General features: G+C 35.4%; 1 protein-coding gene across 1 annotated transcript in view; it reads left to right on the top strand.

The window, feature by feature from the left end:
- The window catches only part of SLC9C1 (solute carrier family 9 member C1), a 95,443-nt gene extending 73,636 nt beyond the window's left edge, over window positions 1-21,807 (top strand). Inside the window, exons 19-27 of the mRNA XM_060149046.1 lie at window positions 485-633; window positions 4,332-4,457; window positions 5,594-5,692; window positions 6,221-6,394; window positions 9,220-9,351; window positions 9,485-9,670; window positions 11,153-11,276; window positions 19,443-19,507; window positions 21,727-21,807. Coding sequence (XP_060005029.1) covers window positions 485-633; window positions 4,332-4,457; window positions 5,594-5,692; window positions 6,221-6,394; window positions 9,220-9,351; window positions 9,485-9,670; window positions 11,153-11,276; window positions 19,443-19,507; window positions 21,727-21,807 — 1,136 coding nt within the window. The remainder of the gene's footprint in view (window positions 1-484; window positions 634-4,331; window positions 4,458-5,593; window positions 5,693-6,220; window positions 6,395-9,219; window positions 9,352-9,484; window positions 9,671-11,152; window positions 11,277-19,442; window positions 19,508-21,726) is intronic.
- The last annotated feature ends 338 nt before the right edge of the window (window positions 21,808-22,145 follow it).

The following is a 22,145-nucleotide window of genomic DNA, read 5'->3' on the forward strand; positions in this document are numbered from 1 at the left end:
ATCCACATCAGACAGGCAGGAGAACATAGATGAGTGATCTAGATGCCCAGGCAGGACAGGTGGAAATGACCCAGGAGGAGTGAGAGAACTTGATCAGAAGCCATATTTAAGCACACAGTCTGTAGTCAGAAATCTTCATTTAAACAGAATGAAAAATTGGGTCATGAACTCCAGACCTAGAGCCCAGGAGAGCCTCTCAGTGTCCAGCATAGGTGCTTCAGTATAATTTTGATCCTAGGACTAGGGCTGTCTGTCCTTCACGGGCTTAGACACAGGTATGGGCTGCCAACAAGAAAATGTCAGGCAGAATTCTGTAACTACTGGTGAATTTTGATTGATTGTAGAGACCTCTTCAGGGAGAGATACATTTCCCTGTGGTGAGGGTTATACTCCATGAGTTTAAAGAAGAAATATTAGCTTACTGTCCACATGAAATATTTAAGCAATGTCCTATTTCCTCTGAAAATATTTTGTTATTTTTCAGGCTACTTAGAGTATGACCACCCAGAAATCGCTGTCACTATGAAAACAAAGGAGGAGATTAATGTCATGCTCAGTTTGGCTAGAGAAATTGTTAAAGTTTTCAGGTTAAAAGGAATTCTTCATAAAATTGAAGGTTTTGAAATTAATAAGGTATGGTAGAATATTTTCAAAACAAATATACTTACTTGATATATAGTTATTTATGATCATCAAACCTACTTTTGGCTCTTTCCAATATAGGCCATTCCTGCAATATAAATATATAACTTAAAATAGTTGTCTAAAGAAAAGCACCTATCAGAGAGAGTTTCCTTCCTGCAGTTCTATTGGTCAACTTCCCTTTCCTTTCTTGCCATAGTGAGGGACAACTTCTTTCTACGCTTTGCACCCAGACTAAAGGTATAATGAAACTATTCCTCATCCTAGGCTAAACTGGGTATCAATATGTTCCTGGGAGTTACCTGTGACACTCAAACAACTTTTTCCATAAAAACTATGATTTATAAGAACACTCAATTATAGGGTAAGAATTAATTACATTTCCTTTCTCTAAGTTATTTAAATGGTACTGTGACATGTAAAAAGTTAGAGAGGGTCCCAACTCATTCTGTAAGTATAAAATTTATTCCCCAAATCGAGAATAGTATAAGGGGAAAAAAGTTATTATACTTGTGAATACATATATAAAACTTTTTAACACAATAGTAGCTAGTTGAATCTGGCATAATACACTATGACTAAGAAGGTTTTGTCTCCCAAAATAGCTATATAACTCCCTTATTAAGAGATCAAAGAAGAAAAGTCATTTGATAAAATCCAACTCTCATTCAGAATGTTCAAAGGCTAATAAAAGAAGTAACATCCTTAGCTGGATAAAAAGTATCTATTAAAAATCTGAAGCAAACATTGTATTAGATGGCAAAACATTTAGAATTATTCCCATTAAAGTCAGAACAGTACCATTCCAGGTAGTGAATGCTGTGCTTGTAAGTCTTAGCCAGATCAAGAAGAAAAATAAAAGGAACTTGAGAGATGGAAGTTTTGGAAAAAGAATAAAACTGTTATTTCCTATTGATTGTTTAATCTAAAACCCTAGAGAATTAACTTAAAATTGATAATATAGGATCAATAAAATAATTCAATAAGGTTTCCAGAAACAAGATCAACTTTCAAAATTATTCCACAACTAAAGAAAATGTGGAAAAATATTGTATTCACAATAGCAATTAAAAACTCTAAATCCTTAAGAATGAACCTAAGGTAAAATATGTATAACACCACATGGCAAGAACTAAAAGGCATAAAAAAAAATAAGTCTCCTTGAAAACAGGACCATGGAAATTATAGCATCTGAGGAATAGAAAGTAAAAGATAGAAGAAAAGTGAGCAGAGTCTAAGGGACCTGTGAGATACCATCAAGTGGACCAACACATGCGATGTATATGTCCCAAGAAGACAAGAGAGAGAGAAAGGAACAGACAGGAAATTTAAAGAAATATTGGCTGAAAACTTTCTAAATTTGATGTAAGGCATGAATATTAACATCCAGGAAGCTCAATGAACTTCAAGTAGGGTGAACTGAAATAGACCCACATCAAGGCACATTGTAATCAAATTGCTGAAAGATAAAGAGAGAATTTTGAAATCAGCAATAGAGAAAAAATTCATCACATACAAAGGATCCTCAATAAGATTATCAGCAGATTTCTCATCAGAAACTTTGGAGACCAGAAGAAAATGGGCTGATATATACAAAGTACTAAAAGAAAAAATAGTCAACTAAGAATCCTATATCCAGCAAAAATGTCCTTAGAAGTGAGAGGGAAATTAAGACACTTTCAGACAAACAAAATCTGAGGGAGTTCATTACCACTATACCTGCCCTGAAAGAAATTCTAAAACATGTCATGAAGATTGAAATGAAAGGACACTGGACAATAACTCAAACCCATAGGAAGAAATAAAAATCTCAGTAAAGGTAAATACATGGGCAATTATTAAAGCTAGTATTATTGTAATAATTGTATCTGACTCCATTTTTTTTGTTTTCTACATGATTTAAGAGAGTAATATATTTTTAAAGTAATTATTAGTCTAAAAGCTAGAATTATTACAGCTTTGGCTTGTAATGTCATATTTAAGAGATGAATGCATTTTTAAAAATATTTAGTTTGTGTTTTGGACAGACAACACATAAAGATGTAATATTATGACATCAACTGCAAGGGGTGGGGATGAAGCTGTTAAAGGAGCAGAGTTTTGTATGTTATGGAAGTTAAACTGTTATAAATTCAAATTAGAGTGTTATATTCTAGGATGCTAAATGTAACCCCTGTGGTAATAGAAAAGAAAATAACTAAAGAATTACATATAAATAAATGAGAAAGGAGTTTTAAGTGTTTCACTACAGAAAATCAACTAAATACAAAAGAAGAGAGTAATGCAGAAAATGAGAGACAGAAAAAGATACAAGATAATGAAAAGATGATCCACAAAAAGGTAGAGGAAATTTTCAAAATAAATATATCCAAAAAAGTGCTCATGTTCAGAATATATAAAAATATCTTACAAATCAATAAGAACAGGACAGAAAATTCATTTTAAAAAAAAAAATCAGCAAAAGATATGAACAGGCACTTCCTAACAGAGAATATTCTAGAGGCCAATAAACATAAGAGAAGATGCCAAATATCATCATCATAAGCTTAATGCAAATTAAACCCAAAAGTAAATACAAATACACAACCATCAGAATACTTAAAATTAAAATAAAAACAAAAATACTGGCAATACCAAGTGTTGGCAACTGGAACATTAGAGTGGGAATATAAACTGATGCAATCACTTTGGAAAATTATTTGGCAGAATCTACTAAATTTGGACATATACATATCTTAAGACCCAGAAATTAGATTATATAACCATATATACAATAGAAATGAGTACATATGTACAGCAAACAAGTATTCACTGCAGCATTTCAAAAGTCCAAAACTGCAACAGCCCAAATGTCAATCAACAACAGATAAATAAAGCTGTGGTATATTCATAAAATATAATACTACACAACAGTGAAAATGAAATGAATGAATGTTTACTCCTTGCAACATTATAGATGAATCTCAGAAACATAATGTTGAGCAGATGAAACCAGACACAACTAAGTACATACTCGTTGATTTCATGCAGATAAAGTTCAAAACCAGACAAAGCTAAACTATGGTAATAGAAAAAGAGTGATTAATTTGGGGTAGAAGTAATGACTAGAAGAGAACATAAGGGAGGATTCTAGGGTTCAATAAATGTTTTATTTTTTAATCTGGGTGCTGGTTACGCAGATATTTTCATGTGGTAAATGTTCTTTGATGGACATTATGATTTGTGCACTTTTTGCATATGTGCTATACTTCGGTAAAAGATTTATTTATTTTTCTTAGTTTCTGCTTTATAACAAAGTGAATCAGCTATACATATACATATATCCCCATATCTCCTCCCTCTTGCATCTCCCTCCCATCCTCCCTATCCCACCTCTCTAGGTGGTCTCAAAGCACCGAGCTGATCTCCCTGTGCTATGCGGCTGCTTCCCACTAGCTATTTTACATTTGGTAGCTGGGACGAAGTGAGAGAGTGGCATGGACATATAAGATTTACTTTTAAAAGTAATCTGTGACTTCAGAATAATGATAACATAGAAAAATGCTATAACGGGAGAGGTTGAAGGTTTCCATGGAAGAACAAAAATCTCAGAAGAGCAAGAAAAGGAAATAGTATAAAACCATAATTGTTTTAAACATTCTGTGAACACCAATTTTGTTCATCTCCTTTCTTAACTTTTGTGGTTTTAGTTAATAATGGCCAGAAAAAGAGAGATACTTGATCTTCAACCTATGTACAAACCTCTTACTGTTGACAAAGCACTCTATAATATTCCATGGCTAGATAAAGACCAAGACTATATAAGCTTTATTCAGGTAATATTTGTATTTGCTAGTAATACTATCTCTAACGTATCAGCAAATGATATTTTAAAAGGTAAAGATTTAACCATGATACTCTTCAGTTTTAAATTACCTAAATGTCATTGATTACCTGTAGGATAAAATCAAAATCTCTTTGAATGACATGCAAAGTTCTCCCACAATCTGCCTCCTGCCTACCTCTCCATCTTTACTTTCTGTTACCCATGTGTCATATACCCCATACTCTATTTATACTGAACCACTCATGGTACCCCAAGAACTTTATACTGTTCTTTAAGTCCATTCCTCTGTGAGTGCTATTTACTTATCTTGAAATGCTCTTTGCTTTCATTTTTTCCCCCAAAACCTCCTCTGCTTATTGCTTCTCTGGAAACACCCCTACCACAGGTACTCTGAAAAGCAGGCTTTAGAGTCAAATACCCCACCAGTAGAAGAACATCCTATGGTCCATCCAGAGTTTGGAAGACCAAAGGAATCACCACTGTTACTGTATATCTTTATTATAGCATCATTACATTATATTACAATTATTATCTTTACATCTCTCTCCCCTACTATAATTTTTACCTCATCCAGCTTTTGAATACTCAACTCCTACCATGTAACATCTCACATAGCGGGTGTTCAGTAAGTGTTTGTGGGATGAACAAATAAAGAGATTTAACCTGTTCTATTAACATCTTTTTCTATATCAAATAAGTAACAAAAGACAAATTATATTTTTTTCACCTGCTTAAAATATTTTGAATGAATGAATTTTTTTATTACTTCATCAGCTGTTTAGAGCACGAGTATGTATAAGACACATATGTGCCATTAGCTTCTATCTGTCCTATCTTTCATCCAAATGAAATATTTTCATCCTTCTACTACATTCTTATTCCTAGATTAGATTGTTTTTTAATCTACGTATGAACACCCCATCTGAAATTACACATACCTGTGAATATCCACCTTCTTCTGTTAGCCATAATTCCTATTTTCTCTTACAAATTTATTACTAACACAAAATTTCAGATATTTTAAAGTAACATTTACTTTAAAAATGTACAACTTTTTAAAAAATGTAAACTCCAATCACCACTAAAATATTATTTATGGCTTATGTATTTGGTGGTATTTTTTAGGAAAGATCCAGAGTTGTAACATTTGATTATGGAAATGATATATTTGAAGAAGGTGATGAGCCCCAAGGAATTTATGTAATTATTTCAGGCATGGTAAAGGTAAGGCAGAGACATTTATAAATGCCCTTGTGAGCACTAGTTAAAAAGTTACATAATACAGAATAAATACCTTTCAATGTTAAGAACTCCATTATTCCTTTTTTTGGACAGCAGCTGTTATCCAAACAACAATTTTCTTCCTCAGACACAATGATAATACCAGCCATCACCTTTAAGTCATACGTTGCTATTGATAACAAGAAACCTCAAAGGATCAGCATTAAGATGGAAAATTATAATATACATTGTTATTTATCTTATGTTTGAGTTGGGCTTTTAGCCATTCTAAGACAGGTATAGGTTGAGTGAGTAGGTGGGATCAGAAAGATCAGAGTATTTAAGAATGCTTTTTTTCCAAGTCATTGCTAATTTAATAAATTCACTTTAAAAGTTATGAGTAATACGTGTTCTCAAACAATATATAAATATTAAAACTGTTAAAACCAAAGGGGGAAAAAGCCATAAATTAAATAGTTTTGGTAAATTAACTGGCCTATGTATTTTTTTTCTTTCTTTGTTCCTGAACAGCTTCAAAGATCAAAGCCAGGTTTGGGAATTGACCAAATAATCTGGGAGTCAGAGGAGAAAGATTACCAAATAACTTACACAGACTTTGTGATCAGTGGGGCAATAATAGGAGAGCTAAACTGCTTGACTAATGAACCTATGAAATATTCTGCCACCTGCAAAACTGTAGTGGAGGTCAGAAAACATCACCTAATGTCTTACTGTTGTACTTTGTTAAATATCTAGTACAAAATTTAAGGTTATTTTTGTACTTGTATATGTTTACAGTCTAGCGACAATTTTTTAAAAAATAAGGATGATAAAGAAATAAAACTTGTTATAAAATTTTATGAACACACTATAATGTCCTAACAAAATGGTTTGTAAAAGTTAACCTACCATATTGAAACAAGGATTTAACCAGAAAAACTGGTTATATGAGATCTCTCATGGGAAAATTAGATGGGATATGTTAACTATCAATACCATAATTTGGAGGGTAAGGAAGGGAACAAGTCAAAGAGCTGGGGTTTATTACTAGAAAAGTTGAGCAAAGTGGACGGAAGTTTCCTGACACACAATTGAGGACAAAATCCTCAAAGCAGCAGAGACTTCCACTGGCCTAATGAGAACTCAGAAAAAATAATGACTGTAAATAATTGAACCTCCAAAATATATAAAAACCCATAAGTCGATAATGACACCTATTTTTTTATTCCATAAAGGTTGCTAGGATATCAATTTCTGTCTCTGAAAATGGATTGCTTCTTTTTTTTTAAAGGACCGTGTTTTATTTATTATTTTTTTTATATATATATATATATTTTTTTTTTTTTTGGCCATGCTACACAGCTTGCGGGATATTAGTTCCCCAACCAAGGGTCAAACCCGGACCCCTGGCAGTGGAAGCCCGGAGTCCTAACCACTGGACCACCAGGGAATTCTGGATTGCTTCTTTTAAAAAAGAAAAAATTAAACATTTATCTTGCCTTTCCTCTATGAACTCTTTCAAGGAAGCTAAAAAGAAAAAAAAAATGATGAAAAATTCTTCTGTGTAGAAGAATTCCAGCTAACAAATATAGAATGACAGAATTAGAATATCTCCATTTTGCCATCCCTAATGAAGTAATAAAACCTCTGTCAGAATGTCTATCATCAAAAAGTCTACAAATAACAATGGGACTTCCCTGCCAGTCCAGTGTTTAAGACTCTGTGCTTCCACCGTTAGGGCCCCAGGTTTGATCCCTGGTTGGGGAACTAAGATCCCACATACTGCAAGGTGTGGTCAAAAAGTAAAAAAAAAAAAAGTCTGCAAATAACAAATGTTGGTGAGGATGTGGATAAAGGGATGCCTAGTACACTGTTTGTGGGAATGTAAATTTGTGCCACTATGGAAAACAGTATGGAGGTTCCTAAAAACTAAAAATAGAGCTACCATATAATCCAGGAATTCTGCTCTTGGATAGGTATATGAAGAAAATGAAAACATTAATTCGAAAAGATACATGTACCCCAGTGTTCACAGCAGTATTATTTATAACAGCCAAGACATGGAAGCAACCTAAGTGGTAATATATATATATATATATATATATATATATATATATATATATATTATATACATATATATGGTAATATTACTAAGCCATAAAAAAAGAATGAAATTCTGCCATTTGCAACAACATGGTTGGACATAGAGGGTATTATGTTTAGTGAAATAAGTCAGAGAAAGACAACTACTATAAGTTATCACTTATATGTGGAATCTAAAAAAAGAAAACAAACAAATTAATCTGACAAAACAGAAATGGACTCACAGATACAGGAAAAAAATTAGTGGTTACCAATAGGGAGAGGGAAGGGGTTGGGACAAAATAAGAGTAGAGGATTAAGAGGTACAAACTACTATGTATAAAATAAATAAGCTACAAAAATATATTGCACAGTACAGGGAATAGAGTCAATACTTTGTAATAACTTTAAATGGAGTATAATCTGTAATAATACTGGATCACTATGTTGCACACCTGAAACTAGTATAATATTGTAAATCAACTATGCTTCAATTTTAAAAATTGGGCAAAGGATTTGAACAGATACTTCACAAAAGAATATACAAATTGCCCATAAACACATGAAGAAAATAATCAATATCATTAGCTCTCAGAGAAATGCAAATTAAAATCATGATAAGTTATCACTACACACCTACTACATTGGCTAAAAATAAAAAAACTGAACAGTGTATTAGCAAGAATGTGAAGCAACTGAAATTCTCATACATGGCTAGTTAAAGGGTAAAATGTTACAACTTCATCTGAAAACAGTTTGGCAGTTTCTCATAAGGTTAAATACACACTTACCCTATTACCCAGCAACCCCACTCATAGATACTTACTAAGAGAAATTAAAACCAACATACACAATGTCTTCTGTATTCATAGCAGCTTATTCCTAATAGCCAATAGTCTGTTCATTGTTAGTATCCGCATTTTGTTATTGACCAAAACACTCGCTCCCCTCAAATAATGTGTTTTTAGAAATACTTATGTCTTTAGAAAAGGTTAAATGATCTTTGATACTTGGTTTTCTATTTTTTTCAGAATCTGTAAGAATAATAAAGAACCTCTCATTGGATCATGTAGTCTTTTAGTGCTTAGTGTATGACAAGATTGCACAAATATTTACTAAATAGATACATTTTATTAGGTTTCCAGGAAATAACATGAATCTATATAATTGAAATTATTAGCTTTAATGTTACATATATAAATGGGAAAACCTCATTTCATTAAATCATGGGTGCACAGGATGAAATGTTAAACTGATATCCTCTGGGACTTCCCTGGCAGTCAGGTGGTTAAGACTTCGTCTCCCAATGCAGGGAGTGTGGGTTCCATCCCAGGTTGGGAAACTAAGATCCCACATGCCTCGTGGCCAAAAAACCAAAACATAAAACAAGCAATATTGGAACAAATTCAACAAAAGACTTAAAAAAATTGATATCCTCTTCTTTCCAGGCATACTTTATTCCCAAACATCACTTGTATGAAGCTTTTGAACAATTCTTTCCTCACATTGAATATAAAATGTGGCTAAAACTTGGACTTTCTATTACTGCCAAAAAAATCAGGGAACATTTATCTTATGAGGTAAGAGGTGTTTATATAAAATTGTATTTCTCTCTGAGTGAAATAGCCCTAAAGTTTTGTTAGAAATTAACTATTTAGGAATTTATATTAAACTTTATAAACAATAGACTATGAAATTGTGTTTTTCTTATAGGATTGGAATTACAAGATGCAGTTAAAACTCTGTAACATTTATGTAAAAAATATACCAAAGAACACCAAAACTGATATCTATGGTGAAACTGTAATTTATGTCATCCTCATTCATGGAGCTGTGGAAGATTGTCAGTTACGAAAAGCTTATAAGGCTCCTTTCTTAATTCCTATAACATGCCATCAGGTAAAGAAATATTGATTCATATCTTCAGGTCAATATGCCATTTGTCCAATGTGTTAATGTTAGAAAAATTGTCACTTTTCCACCTTCCCATTCTCTCCCTTTCCCCCACCACCTCCATACACACACACACACACACACACACACACACACACACAACACACCAAATTAATTGATTGCTTTGGCACTGGGTAGCCCAAACACCAAGTTATTCCTATTCACTGTCAATGAATTGGGCCAAGCTATACATTTTGACCACAGTTAGATTTTGGTGCAACTGTAAATAGCAAAAGAGGACCTATTAAGTTCATGTACATATTGCAGAAGGACTACTCTCTCTGGACTGTAACAGCAGTGCTCTAAAAATGTTCTGTCAGTCCCATGCTGAAGTGAGTACCAGTGGTATTTCCCCAGATACTTTCAAAGTGAATGTAGAAATGAAGGACTTCTCATATTTAAGCTGTTGGGTTACCCTTCCAATTAAAATGAGAAGCTGTGCCATGAGAAGAAAGAAAGAAGTAAGACTGTATTATGTGTGTGTCTGTGTGCGTGTAGAGTAAGAGAGGCACATGTCAGGAGGAATCAGAGGACACATAAAATACAGCTAAAGAAAGTAACTTGAAAGAGGGACCTAGAGTCAATTAAATCAGGTACTTTTTAAAAGCAACTATGACAGAAACAGTGCTAGATGCTAAAGTGGTCAAGATGAATGAGACTTTAAGCTTGCCCTCAAGAGATCTCTCAACCAAGCGAAAAGAAACATATATAAATAGATTAATAAACATTTACAGCTATGGTAGAAGTGCTTAAAAGGTAGATTTGGGACACAAGGAAAAAACTGAGGTGGGAATAAGAGGAATTCTAAGCTGAGAAACAGTCACAAGAAAATTTTCTACGTGGATGCCACTAGCATCAATTTGATGCCAAGTGAGAGGAAGTAAAACATTATTCTTAACTATGGTGCTCCCCAACTCTATTCTTGAATACATAACAATAGAGCTTAGTTGGGGGGTGCTGGTTGGGAATTTAGATGACCAAGTAAGAGATTCTCAAGGCAGCCCAAACCTGCCCAACTCTGTCTACTCTTCTAGGCATAAAACTCTGCTCACTGTGGATTTGGGCACCAATGTTATTCAAAGCATATTGAAGACAGTCACAAGGTTGGAAGATTTCTTGAAATCCATTGATTTTCAAACTTTCTTCCTGCCACATAGAAAAACTTTCTGGGTGATATTTTAAAGGGTCATTGATGATTAACTCGATTATTTTTCTCATTTGTAATAAAAATGAGCAAAATAATTAAAAATCAGTGAAAGTGTGTAGAATATTGACTCTCACAAAACTAACATATCCAGGTATTTAAAGATATCTAATATCTATTGCTACTGTCAATTTTCAGGCCCAGATATTTAGAGAGGGTCTGAGATAGTAGCCTAACAGAAACATTCAACCGTATGATATAGCTTGTAATCTGTCAACTTTCAGATACAAGGCACTGAAGATTTCACAAAGGTAACAATTGTTCGAACTGCGATTGATTCAAAAAAATTCAGGTGGAACACTAGAAAGTATATAACTTCACGTAAACGTGCTCATCCTGTAGCATCAGGTATGTTAGATTTCTTTGAGCAATTGGGAACTTACTTTCCTTTTGTAAAATACTCCTATATGTATTTGGAAACTTGTATGCATTCTACCTAGAGTACTGAGGAATCCTTTTAACTGCCATATTTGATATCCAATGTGTGAATTAAAACCAAGAACATCTAAGTTATTAGAAATTTTAATATTTAATCTATAAAAACAAACACATATAATAGTATTATATATTATACACATTATTTGTGTATAAAAGTAATTAATGAGGGAATTCCTAATTCATCCCAAAAGTTAAAATATTTTATATAGCAGTAATAGTGAAAATATTGTTGCACTGTCTGAACAACAGAGATATAAATCATGTGACTAAATGAATAACTTTATTATTTTTAAAAAAATTTTTTAATTTTTTTATACAACAGGTTCTTATTAGTCATCTGTTTTATACACATCAGTGTATACATGTCCATCCCAATCGCCCAATTCATCACACCACCCCCCCAACCCCACACAGCTTTACCCCCTTGGTGTCCATACGTTTATTCTCTACATCTGTGTGTCTACTTCTGCCCTGCAAACTGGTTCACCTGTACCATTTTTCTAGGTTCCACATATATGTGTTAATATACGATATTTGTTTTTCTCTTTCTGACTTACTTCAGTCTGTATGACAGTCTCTAGATCCATCCATGTCTCCACAAATGACCCAATTTCGTTCCTTTTTATGGCTGAGTAATATTCCGTTATATATATGTACCACATCTTCTTTATCAATTCAGCTGTTGATGGGCATTTAGGTTGCTTCCATGACCTGGCTATTGTAAATAGTGCTGAAATGAACATTGGGCTGCAGATGTCTTTTTGAATCATGGTTTTCTCTGGGTATATGCCCAGTAGTGAGGTTGATGGATCATATGGTAATTCTATTTTTAGCTTTTTAAGGAAACTCCATACTGTTCTGCATAGTGGCTGTATCAATTTACATTCTCACCAACATTACAAGAGAGTTCCCTTTTCTCCACACTCTCTCCAGCATTTGTTGTTTGCAGATTTTCTGATGATGCCCATTCTAACTGGTGTGAGATGACACCTCATTGTAGTTTTGATTTGCATTTCTCTAATGATTAGTGATGTTGAGCAGCTTTTCATGTGCTTCTTGGTCATCTGTATGTCTTCTTTGGAGAAATGTCTGTTTAGGTCTTCTGCCCATTTTTGGATTGGGTTGTTTGTTTTTTTAATATTGAGCTGCATGAGCTGTTTATATATTTTGGAGATTGATCCTTTGTCCATTGATTCATTTGCAAATATTTTCTTCCATCGTGAGGGTTGTCTTTTGGTCTTGTTTGTAGTTTCCTTTGCTGTGCAAAAGCTTTTAAGTTTCATTAGGTCCCATTTGTTTATTTTTGTTTTTATTTCCATTACTCTAGGAGGTGGATCAAAAAAGATCTTGCTGTGATTTATGTCAAATAGTGTTCTTCCTATGTTTTCCTCTAAGAGTTTTATAGTGTCTGGTCCTACATTTAGGTCTCTAATCCATTTTGAGTTTATTTTGTATATGGTGTTAGGGAGTGTTCTCATTTCATTCTTTTACATGTAGCTGTCTAGTTTTCCCATCACCACTTACTGAAGAGACTGTCTTTTCTCCATTGTATATCCTTGCCTCCTTTGTCATAGATTAGTTAACCATAGGTGCGTGGGTTTATCTCTGAGCTTTCTATCTTGTTCCATAGATCTATATTTCTGTTTTCATGCCAGTACCATATTGTCTTGATTACTGCAGCTTTCTAGTATAGTCTGAAGTCAGGGAGTCTGATTCCTCCAGCTACATTTTTGTTCCTCAAGACGGCTTTGGCTATTCAGGGTCTTTTGTGTCTCCATACAAATTTTAAGATTTTTTGTTCTAGTTCTATAAAAAATGCCATTGGTAATTTGATAGGGATTGCATTGAATTTGTAAATTGCTTTGGGTAGTATAGTCATCTTCCCAATATTGATTGTTCCAATCCAAGAACACGGTATATCTCTCCATCTGTTGGTATCATCTTTAATTTCTTTCATCAGTGTCTTATACCTTTCTGCATACAGGTCTTTTGTCTCCCCATGCAGGTTTACTCCTAAGTATTTTATTCTTTTTGTTGCAGTGGTAAATGGGAGTGTTTCCTTAGTTTCTCTTTCAAATTTTCATCATTAGTGTATAGGAATGGAAGAGATTTCTGTGCATTAATTTTGTATCCTGCAACTTTACCAAATTCATTGATTAGCTCTAGTAGGTTTCTGGTGGAATCTTTAGGATTCTCAACGTATAGTGTCATATCATCTGCAAACAGTGACAGTTTACTTCTTCTTTTCCAACTTGTATTATTTTATTTCTTTTTCTTCTCTGATTTCCGTGGCTAAGACTTCCAAAACTATGTTGAATAATAATGGTGAGAGTGGACATCCTTGCCTTATTCCTGATCTTAGAGGAAATGCTTTCAGAATTTCGCCATTGAGAATGATGTTTGCTGTGGGTTTGTCGTATATGTCCTTTATTATGTTGAGGTAGGTTCCCTCTATGCCCACTTTCTGGAGAGTTTTTATCATAAATTGGTGTTGAATTTTGTCAAAAGCTTTTTCTGCATCTATTGAGATGATCAAATGGTTTTTATTCTTCAATTTGTTAATATGGTGTATCACATTGATTGATTTGCATATATTGAAGAATCCTTGCATCCGTGGGATAAATCCCACTTGATCATGGTGTATGATCCCTTTAATGTGTTGTTGTATTCTGTTTGCTAGTATTTTGTTGAGTATTGTTGCATCTATATTCATCAGTGATATTTGTCTGTAATTTTCTTTTTTTGTAGTATCTTTGTCTGGTTTTGGTATCAGGGTGATGGTGGCCTCATAGAATGAGTTTGGGAGTGTTTCTTCTGCTGCAATTTTTTGGAAGAGTTGAGAAGGATGGGTGTTAGCTCTTGTCTAAATGTTTGATAGAATTCACCTGTGAAGCCATCTGGTCCTGGAATTTTGTTTGTTGGAAGATTTTTTTTTTTTTTTTTTTTTTTTGCGGTACGCGGGCCTCTCACTGTTGTGGCCTCTCCTGTTGCGGAGCACAGGCTCCGGACACGCAGGCCCAGCAGCCATGGCTCACGGGCCCAGCCGCTCCACGGCATGTGGGATCCTCCCAGACCAGAGCACGAACCCGTGTCCCCTGCATCGGCAGGCGGACTCTCAACCACTGCGCCACCAGGGAAGCCCTGTTGGAAGATTTTTAATAACAGTTTCAATTTCATTACTTGTGATTGCTGTGTTCATATTTTCTATTTCTTCCTAGTTCAATCTTGGAAGGTTATACCTTTCTAAAAATTTGTCCATTTCTTCCAGGTTGTCCATTTTATTGGCATAGAGTTGCTTGCAGTAGTCTCTTAGGATGCTTTATATTTCTGCAATGTCTGTTGTAACTTCTCCTTTCTAATTTTATTGATTTGAGTCCTCTCCCTCTTTTTCTTGATGAGTCGGGCTAATGGTTTACAAATTTTGTTTATCTTCTCAAAGAACCAGCTTTTAGTTTTATTGATCTTTGCTGTTGTTTTCTTTGTTTCTATTTCATTGATTTCTGCTCTGATCTTTATGATTTCTCTCCTTCTGCTAACATTGGGTTTTGTTTGTTCTTCTTTCTCTAGTTCCTTAGGTGTAAGGTTAGATTGTTTATTTGAGATTTTTCTTGTTTCTTCAGGTAGGCTTGTATAGCTATAAACTTCCCTCTTAGAACTGCTTTTGCTGCATCCCATAGGTTTTGGATCATTGTGTTTTCTTTGTCATTTGTCTCTAGGTATTTTTTGGTTTCCTCTTTGATGTATTCAGTGATCTCTTGGTTATTTAGTAACATATTGTTTAGCCTCATTTAATCATGTGTTTCTGTTTTTTACATTTCTTTCCCTGTAATTGATATTTAGTCTTATAGAGTTGTGGTCATAAAAGACACTCGATACGATTTCAATTTTCTTAAATTTACCAAGGCTTGATTTGTTACCCAAGATATGATCTATCCTGGAGGAGATTCCATGAGCACTTGAGAAGAAAGTGTAATCTGCTGTTTTTCGATGGAATGTTCTATAAATATCGATTAAATCTATCTGGTCTATTGTGTGATGTAAAGCTTGTGTTTCCTTATTAATTTTCTGTTTGGATGACCTGTCCATTGGTGTAAGTGAGGTGTTAAAGTCCCCCACTATTATTGTGTTACTGTCAATTTCCTCTTTTGTAGCTGTTAACAGTTGCCTTATGTACTGAGGTGCTCCTATGTTAGATGCATATATATTTATAATTGCTATATCTTCTTCTTGGATTGATCCCTTGATCATTATGTAGTGTCCTTCATTGTCTCTTGTAACATTCTTTATTTTAAAATCTATTTTATCTGATATGTGTATTGCTACTCCAGCTTTCTTTTGATTTCCATATGCATGGAATATCTTTTTCCATCCCCTCACTTTCAGTCTGTATGTGTCCCTAGGTCTGAAGTGGGTCTCTTGTAGACAGCATATAGATGGGTCTTGGTTTTGTATCCATTCAGGAAGCCTGTGTCTTTTGGTTGGAGCATTTAATCCATTCATGTTTAGGGTAATTATCAACATGTATGTTCCTATGACCATTTTGTTAATTGTTTGGGGTTTGTTTTGTGGGTCCTTTTCTCCTCTTGTGTTTCCCACTTAGAGAAGTTCCTTTAGCATTTGTTTTAGAGCTGATTTTGTGGTGCTGAATTCACTTAGTTTTTGCTTTTCTGTAAAGCTTTTGATTTCTCCATCAAATCTGAAAGAGATCCTTGCTGGGTATAGTGATCTTGGTTGTAGGTTCTTCCCTTTCATCACTTTAAGTATATTATGCCACTCCCTTCTGGCTTGTAGAGTTTCTGCTGAGAAATCAGCTGTTAACCTTATTGGAGTTACCTTGTATGTTATTTGTCATTTTTCTCTTGTTGCTTTCAATAACTTTTCTTTGTCTTTGATTTTTTCCAATTTGATTACTATGTGTCTTGGCATGTTTCTCCTTGGGTTTATCTTGTATGGGACTCACTGCACTTCCTAGACTTGGGTGGCTATTTCCTTTCCCATGTTAGGGAAGTTTTCGACTATAATCTCTTCAAATATTTTTTTGGGTCCTTTCTCTGTCTCTTCTCCTTCTGGGACCCCTATAATGCGAATGTTGTTGCATTTAATGTTGTATCAGAGGTCTCTTAAGCTGTCTTCATTTCTTTCCATTCTTTTTTCTTTATCCTGTTCCACGACAGTGAATTCCACCATTCTGTCTTCCAGGTCACTTATCCGTTCTTCTGCCTCAGTTATTCTGCTATTGATTCCTTTTAGTGTAGTTTTCATTTCATTTATTTCATTGTTCTTCTCTGTTTGTTTGTTCTTTAATTCTTCTAACTCTTTGTTAAACATTTCTTGCATCTTCTTGATGTTTGCCTCCATTCTTTTTCAGAGGTCCTGGATCATCTTCACTATGATTATTCTGAATTCTTTTTCTGGAAGGTTGCCTATCTCTACTTCATTTAGTTGTTTTTCTGGGGTTTTCTCTTGTTCCTTCATCTGGTACATAGCTCTCTGCCTTTTCATCTTGTGTATCTTTCTGTGAATGTGGTTTTTGTTTCGCAGGCTGCAGGATTGTAGTTCTTTTTGCTTCTGCTGTCTGCCCTGTGGTGCATGAGCCTATCTAAGAGGTTTGTGCAAATTTCCTGATGGGAGAGACTGGTGGTGGATAGAGCTGACTGTTGCTCTGGTGGGCAGAGCTCAGTAAAACTTTAATCCACTTGTCTGCTGATGGGTGGGGCTGGGTTCCCTCCCTGTTGGTTGTTTGGCCTGAGGCAACCCAACACTGAAGCCTACCTGGGGTCTTTGGTGGTGCTAATGGCGGACTCTGGGAGGGCTCACACCAAGGAGTACTTCCCAGAGCTTCTGCTGCCAGTGTCCTTGTCCCCACGTGAAACGAAGCCACCTCCCACCTCTGCAGGAGACCCTCCAACACTAGCAGGTAGGTCTGTTTCAGTCTCCTCTAAGGTTACTGCTCCTTCCCCTGGGTCCCGATGTGCACACTACTTTGTGTGTGCCCTCCAAGTGTGGAGTTTCTGTTTCCCCTAGTCGTGTTGAAGTCCTGCAATGAAATTCCACTAGCCTTCAAAGTGTGATTCTGTAGGAATTCCTCCTCCTGTTGCCGGACCCCAAGGTTGGAAAGCTTGACATGGGGCTCAAAACCTTCACTCCAGTGGGTGGACTTCTGTGGTATAAGTGTTCTCCAGTCTGTGAGTCACCCACCCAGCAGTTATGGGATTTGATTTTACTGTGATTGTGCCCCTCCTACCCTCTCATTGTGGCTTCTCCTTTGTCTTTGGATATGGGGGTATCTTTTTTGGTGAGTTCCAATGTCTTCCTATCGATGATTTTCCAGCAGCTAGTTGTGATTCTGGTGTTCTCGCAAGAGGGAGTGAGAGCACGCCCTTCTACTCTGTCATCTTGGTTCAGGGACCCAATAAATAACCTTAGTATAAAGCCTATTCATACAAATTTTGCATGAATAAAGTTGAATCAGAACATAAATGATTATTTAATAAATACTATTAAGTCATTGATTCAAATTTAGAAAATGAGTTTGAGGTAGATTTAAAAATTAACTGGTAAATAATTAAATTATTTAATAAATAGTAATATAATTTAATATTTATCATTTCACTGAAAGAGACATAGTTCTAAATTTAGAAATATAGAAATTAATTTTAAAATTCTGTGTCAATAAAAATATTACCAATCAAGAGGTCAGCAAAGGACAATTCATGGAAGAAAAGTTACATTGAAAACAAAATGTAAAAAAGTTCAACACTACTAACATTTATAGAAACAGAAATTAAATATTGCTCTGTTTAATTAGTGAGATTTTTAAAGAATTATAATGCCTAATGCTCAAAAAAAATGTTGTGAATCTGATATACATTCTTACCTTGATACCAGCACTAATTGATGAAATAAATTTATCACAAGATTCCAAAAGCTGTAAAGGTTTTTATATCCTTTGCCTAAATAATATAATTTTTATATATGTCAATTATACCTCAATAAAAAATTAATTAATAATATAATTTCTAGACATTTATTGTAAAGAAATAAATAAAAAAATGTGATAAGGGTAATTGAGCATTATTTATAAAAATAAAAAGTAGAAGTTATCAAAATGGCTAATGATAAATGAATGGTTAATTAAATTAACACATTAGTCAACATGATTAAATGCTAAATAACCATTAACCAATTAATTTCCCATGTAGTAACTTGGAAAAGACCAATGATACATGTCAAGTAAAAATACCAATGATACAACATTGTGTTGCTAACATTAAACAAATTTTATCTTTATTATGTTACAATTATATACCTTTGAATCCATGTGGACACACAATACTGTCATCACATGAGTCTCCTCTCATCTTTAGATTAAGCAGAAATGGGACATGGTATTGAAACCTTCACCGTCTTCTCTTTTTTCAGCCATCTCCCCTCCCCACTCTCTAAAACGTAGCCATACCAAACAGCTAATGGTTCACATAATCTGGGAGACCTCATGTTTTCTCATTCCTGAACTTTTGCACATTCCTTCTTTTCCTTCTGCCTGGAACTTCTAAACATGCCTCTCCCCACATCTCCCCATTCCACGGAGCTAACTTCTTATTCTTCAAATCTCAGCATCACTGATACATTCCAAATTCACAACACTTCACTCTCCTGTGTGCTCCCATAGCCCGCTATGCACACAATCCTATTTTCCCATTTTGTATTTTTTTTTGCTGGCCCATCTGCTCCAAGAGGGCACGGATCATAACTCGTTTGTTTTCTTATGTATCCCCATTGCTTACCAATGGTCCTGGCATGCTCAATAGATATTAATATAAAAGTATTTTGGGGCTGGTGGGACAATAGATGATTTTGTCTCTCTACTTTCCAAACCTTCTGCACAATTGTTACACAATCTTTATAATAAAGGACTTTTAATCCCTTTTTTGAAAAGTGACCCCACTTGCTACCAGTCAAAATTACCACCAATTTCAGATCACATGTCCTGGGTGTAAGTGACTTGAACATGGTTGACTTTGAGAGTCGTACTATTTGATACAGTCCTTTGTTTCAGTGCTTGAACTAACACAGTCTTTTTTGAAGCAGCTGCAAGCAGAACAAATGAAGAACACCCTCAAGAAGAGACAAGTACTCAGGTAAACTGAGAAATAGAGTGAAAGTACAGTCAGCCCTCCATATCCTAGAACACGGAACCCATGGATACTGGGCGCATACTGTACTATGCCACTTTATATAAGAGACTTAAGCATCCATGGATTTTGGTACTTGTGGGAAGAGGGAATGTGGTCCTGGGACCAATCCCCTGCCAATACCTAGGGACGACTCTACCTCACTAGATCTACACCAGCCTACCTGTAGACTGGATTTTAGGGAGTTCCAGGTGGGGTAGAGAGTTTATTTATTTATTTAATAAATTTTATTTTTTAAAATTGAGGCATATTTTTAAAATTTATTTATTTTATTTTTGGCTGTGTTGGGTCTTCATTGCTGCACGTGGGCTTTTGTCTGGTTGCAGCAAGCGGGGGCTACTCTTCGTTGTGGTGTGCAGGCTTCTCATTGTGGTGGCTTCTCTTGTTGGGAGCACAGGCTTTAGGCACACAGGCTCAGTAGTTGTGGCACACAGGCTCAGTAGTTATGGCACATGGGCTCTACAGTGCAGGCTCAGTAGTTGTGGCACACGAGCTTATTTGTTCCGCGGCATGTGGGATCTTCCCAGACCAGGGCTCGAACCCATGTCTCCTGCATTGGCAGGCAGATTCTTAACCACTGCGCCACCAGGAAAGCCCAATTGAGGCATATTTGACATATTAGTTTCGGGGAGAATTTATTTTTAATTCTTGTCTTTTCCAAGCTGGTTGTATTTTTCCAGGAGATGTTGATTATCATGCCCAGAATCTGAGAAATATCTACTACAAATACATCAGAAAATTGTATATTTGATTGTTAAAAATGTTTTACATCAGTTAAGTCTATTTGCTATATTAGCAGTAGGCATCAAACTCAAAGCACATGCTCCCTTTCCCCCGAAACTCTCCTCATGAGTGTATGTTGAATGAAAGTTAATTATAGGTTCCATGGGGGACGTTGAAGGTGTTTTTCTCATGTCCATCTTAAACTCAAATGTGTCCAAGTTCTCAGATCTTCAAGAGGCCAATACTCTTCTTTAACACAAATGTTCTCATTCTGCATAAAAGCAGGAAGTTCACTTTCTCCCTAAGTATTTTGGAGTCTTCCTGGGGAAGCTTTTCCTCAAACCTTCCCTGCTTGTTACCTAGAACTCCTGACCCAATAGCTTTGGGGCTAAGAGTATGGGCTCTAGCATGAAATTCTCTGGTTTGTCTCCTGGTTCCATCATATATTAGCCATGTGACCTTGGACAAGTTTCTCAACCTGCCTGAGCATCACTTTTTCCCTGTCTATAAAACAGGGATAATAACAATGCCTATTTCATATAGTGCGACCACATGGGGATTAAAGAAATGGGAAGTACACTGCATAGTATTTGACATATAACAAGCAATACATACACAGAATGTCTATTATTCTTTGTTAACCCCTTCTTAACATTGTAAACTTCGTCTCCAAACCTCTTTTGCTCTCCCCATATTAATTTTCTAAAAAAAAAATATGGACACAGTCACCTCCTCTAATTCTCGCAAACACAGTTGCTGCTGAAGACTAGGAAATAACAAAGGGAAATTACAATTAAAAAACAAAAAAAGAGGAGTAAGACACTTAAGATAAAATATTAGATGGCTTCGTCTAGCTTACCGATTAAGCCATCTTTCTCCTTAGCCCTGGCAGGCTGACAAGCCTGTAGGATTCATCTTAATAGCATATTTGAGGGGATGGAGGGAAGAGCCAGGGAAGCTAGTGCTCTCCCGGTACACTTTGCCCCAAAATGCTGCTTTTCCTTAATTAAAGAAAAGGATTGCATGATGGTTGCTAACATAGAGGAAGTAGTGTTAAAGTGAGAGACAGTCCATTAAATGGTAGAAACATCAGCTACTGAGACATACAGAGATCAACAAAGTGTGTTATGTAGTAAATTCTTTTTTCTCCCTGATGTCAGATCTTGGCTATGTTTCTGAGCCAGCTCCCTTCCTACTCCCCTCAAACCTTTGCCCTACTACTACCACCCCAGAACTGTAGCTTTACTTTTACATAATGAAAAAGGCTGACACAACATAAAGTGGCTCCTTACAAAATGTTTTGGTCCCCACACAGTGCTGTCACTGGCAGAAGTCCCAGTTCTAGGTCCCCTGATCTACAGACCAGATCTGACACCAGCTCTGCTTTATAAATCTGACCCTTATTAACAGTCTCAGACTTTGACTCCTATCTCCATTTTTAGAATCAACAGCCTACAGAATCAATTGTTAAGACCACGGAGGATAAGAACTTCTATGAGGAGGCCTATAACAAGCCTAAATGAAAGTCTGGTAAGCTGCCTCAGTTTCTCCAACATGATCAGGAGCACACCTGTCCCCAGAGATGTAGAAGGAAGCCAGTTTATTTGCCTTTGTGTGATAGTATGATTATACTACCTTCCACTAGCCAGAGATGCTTCTAATGGCACTAGCTCTAAATTCTAATTTGGAAAATTAATTTTAAAATAAGATTCCTTTATCTGGATTTCTGAAAACTTTGTAGTCTCGTGGTTCCCTCTCTATATTCTGCTATTTAGTCTCACATGCAACACTGGTTGCTCCCTATTTGGCAGGTCATTTTTCAGGCAGCCATGCACTGTGGAAGATGTAAACAGGCAATAAG

The sequence above is a fragment of the Lagenorhynchus albirostris genome, chromosome 5 (genome assembly GCF_949774975.1).
Source record: "Lagenorhynchus albirostris chromosome 5, mLagAlb1.1, whole genome shotgun sequence".
In the NCBI taxonomy this organism is placed as follows: Eukaryota; Metazoa; Chordata; class Mammalia; order Artiodactyla; family Delphinidae; genus Lagenorhynchus; species Lagenorhynchus albirostris.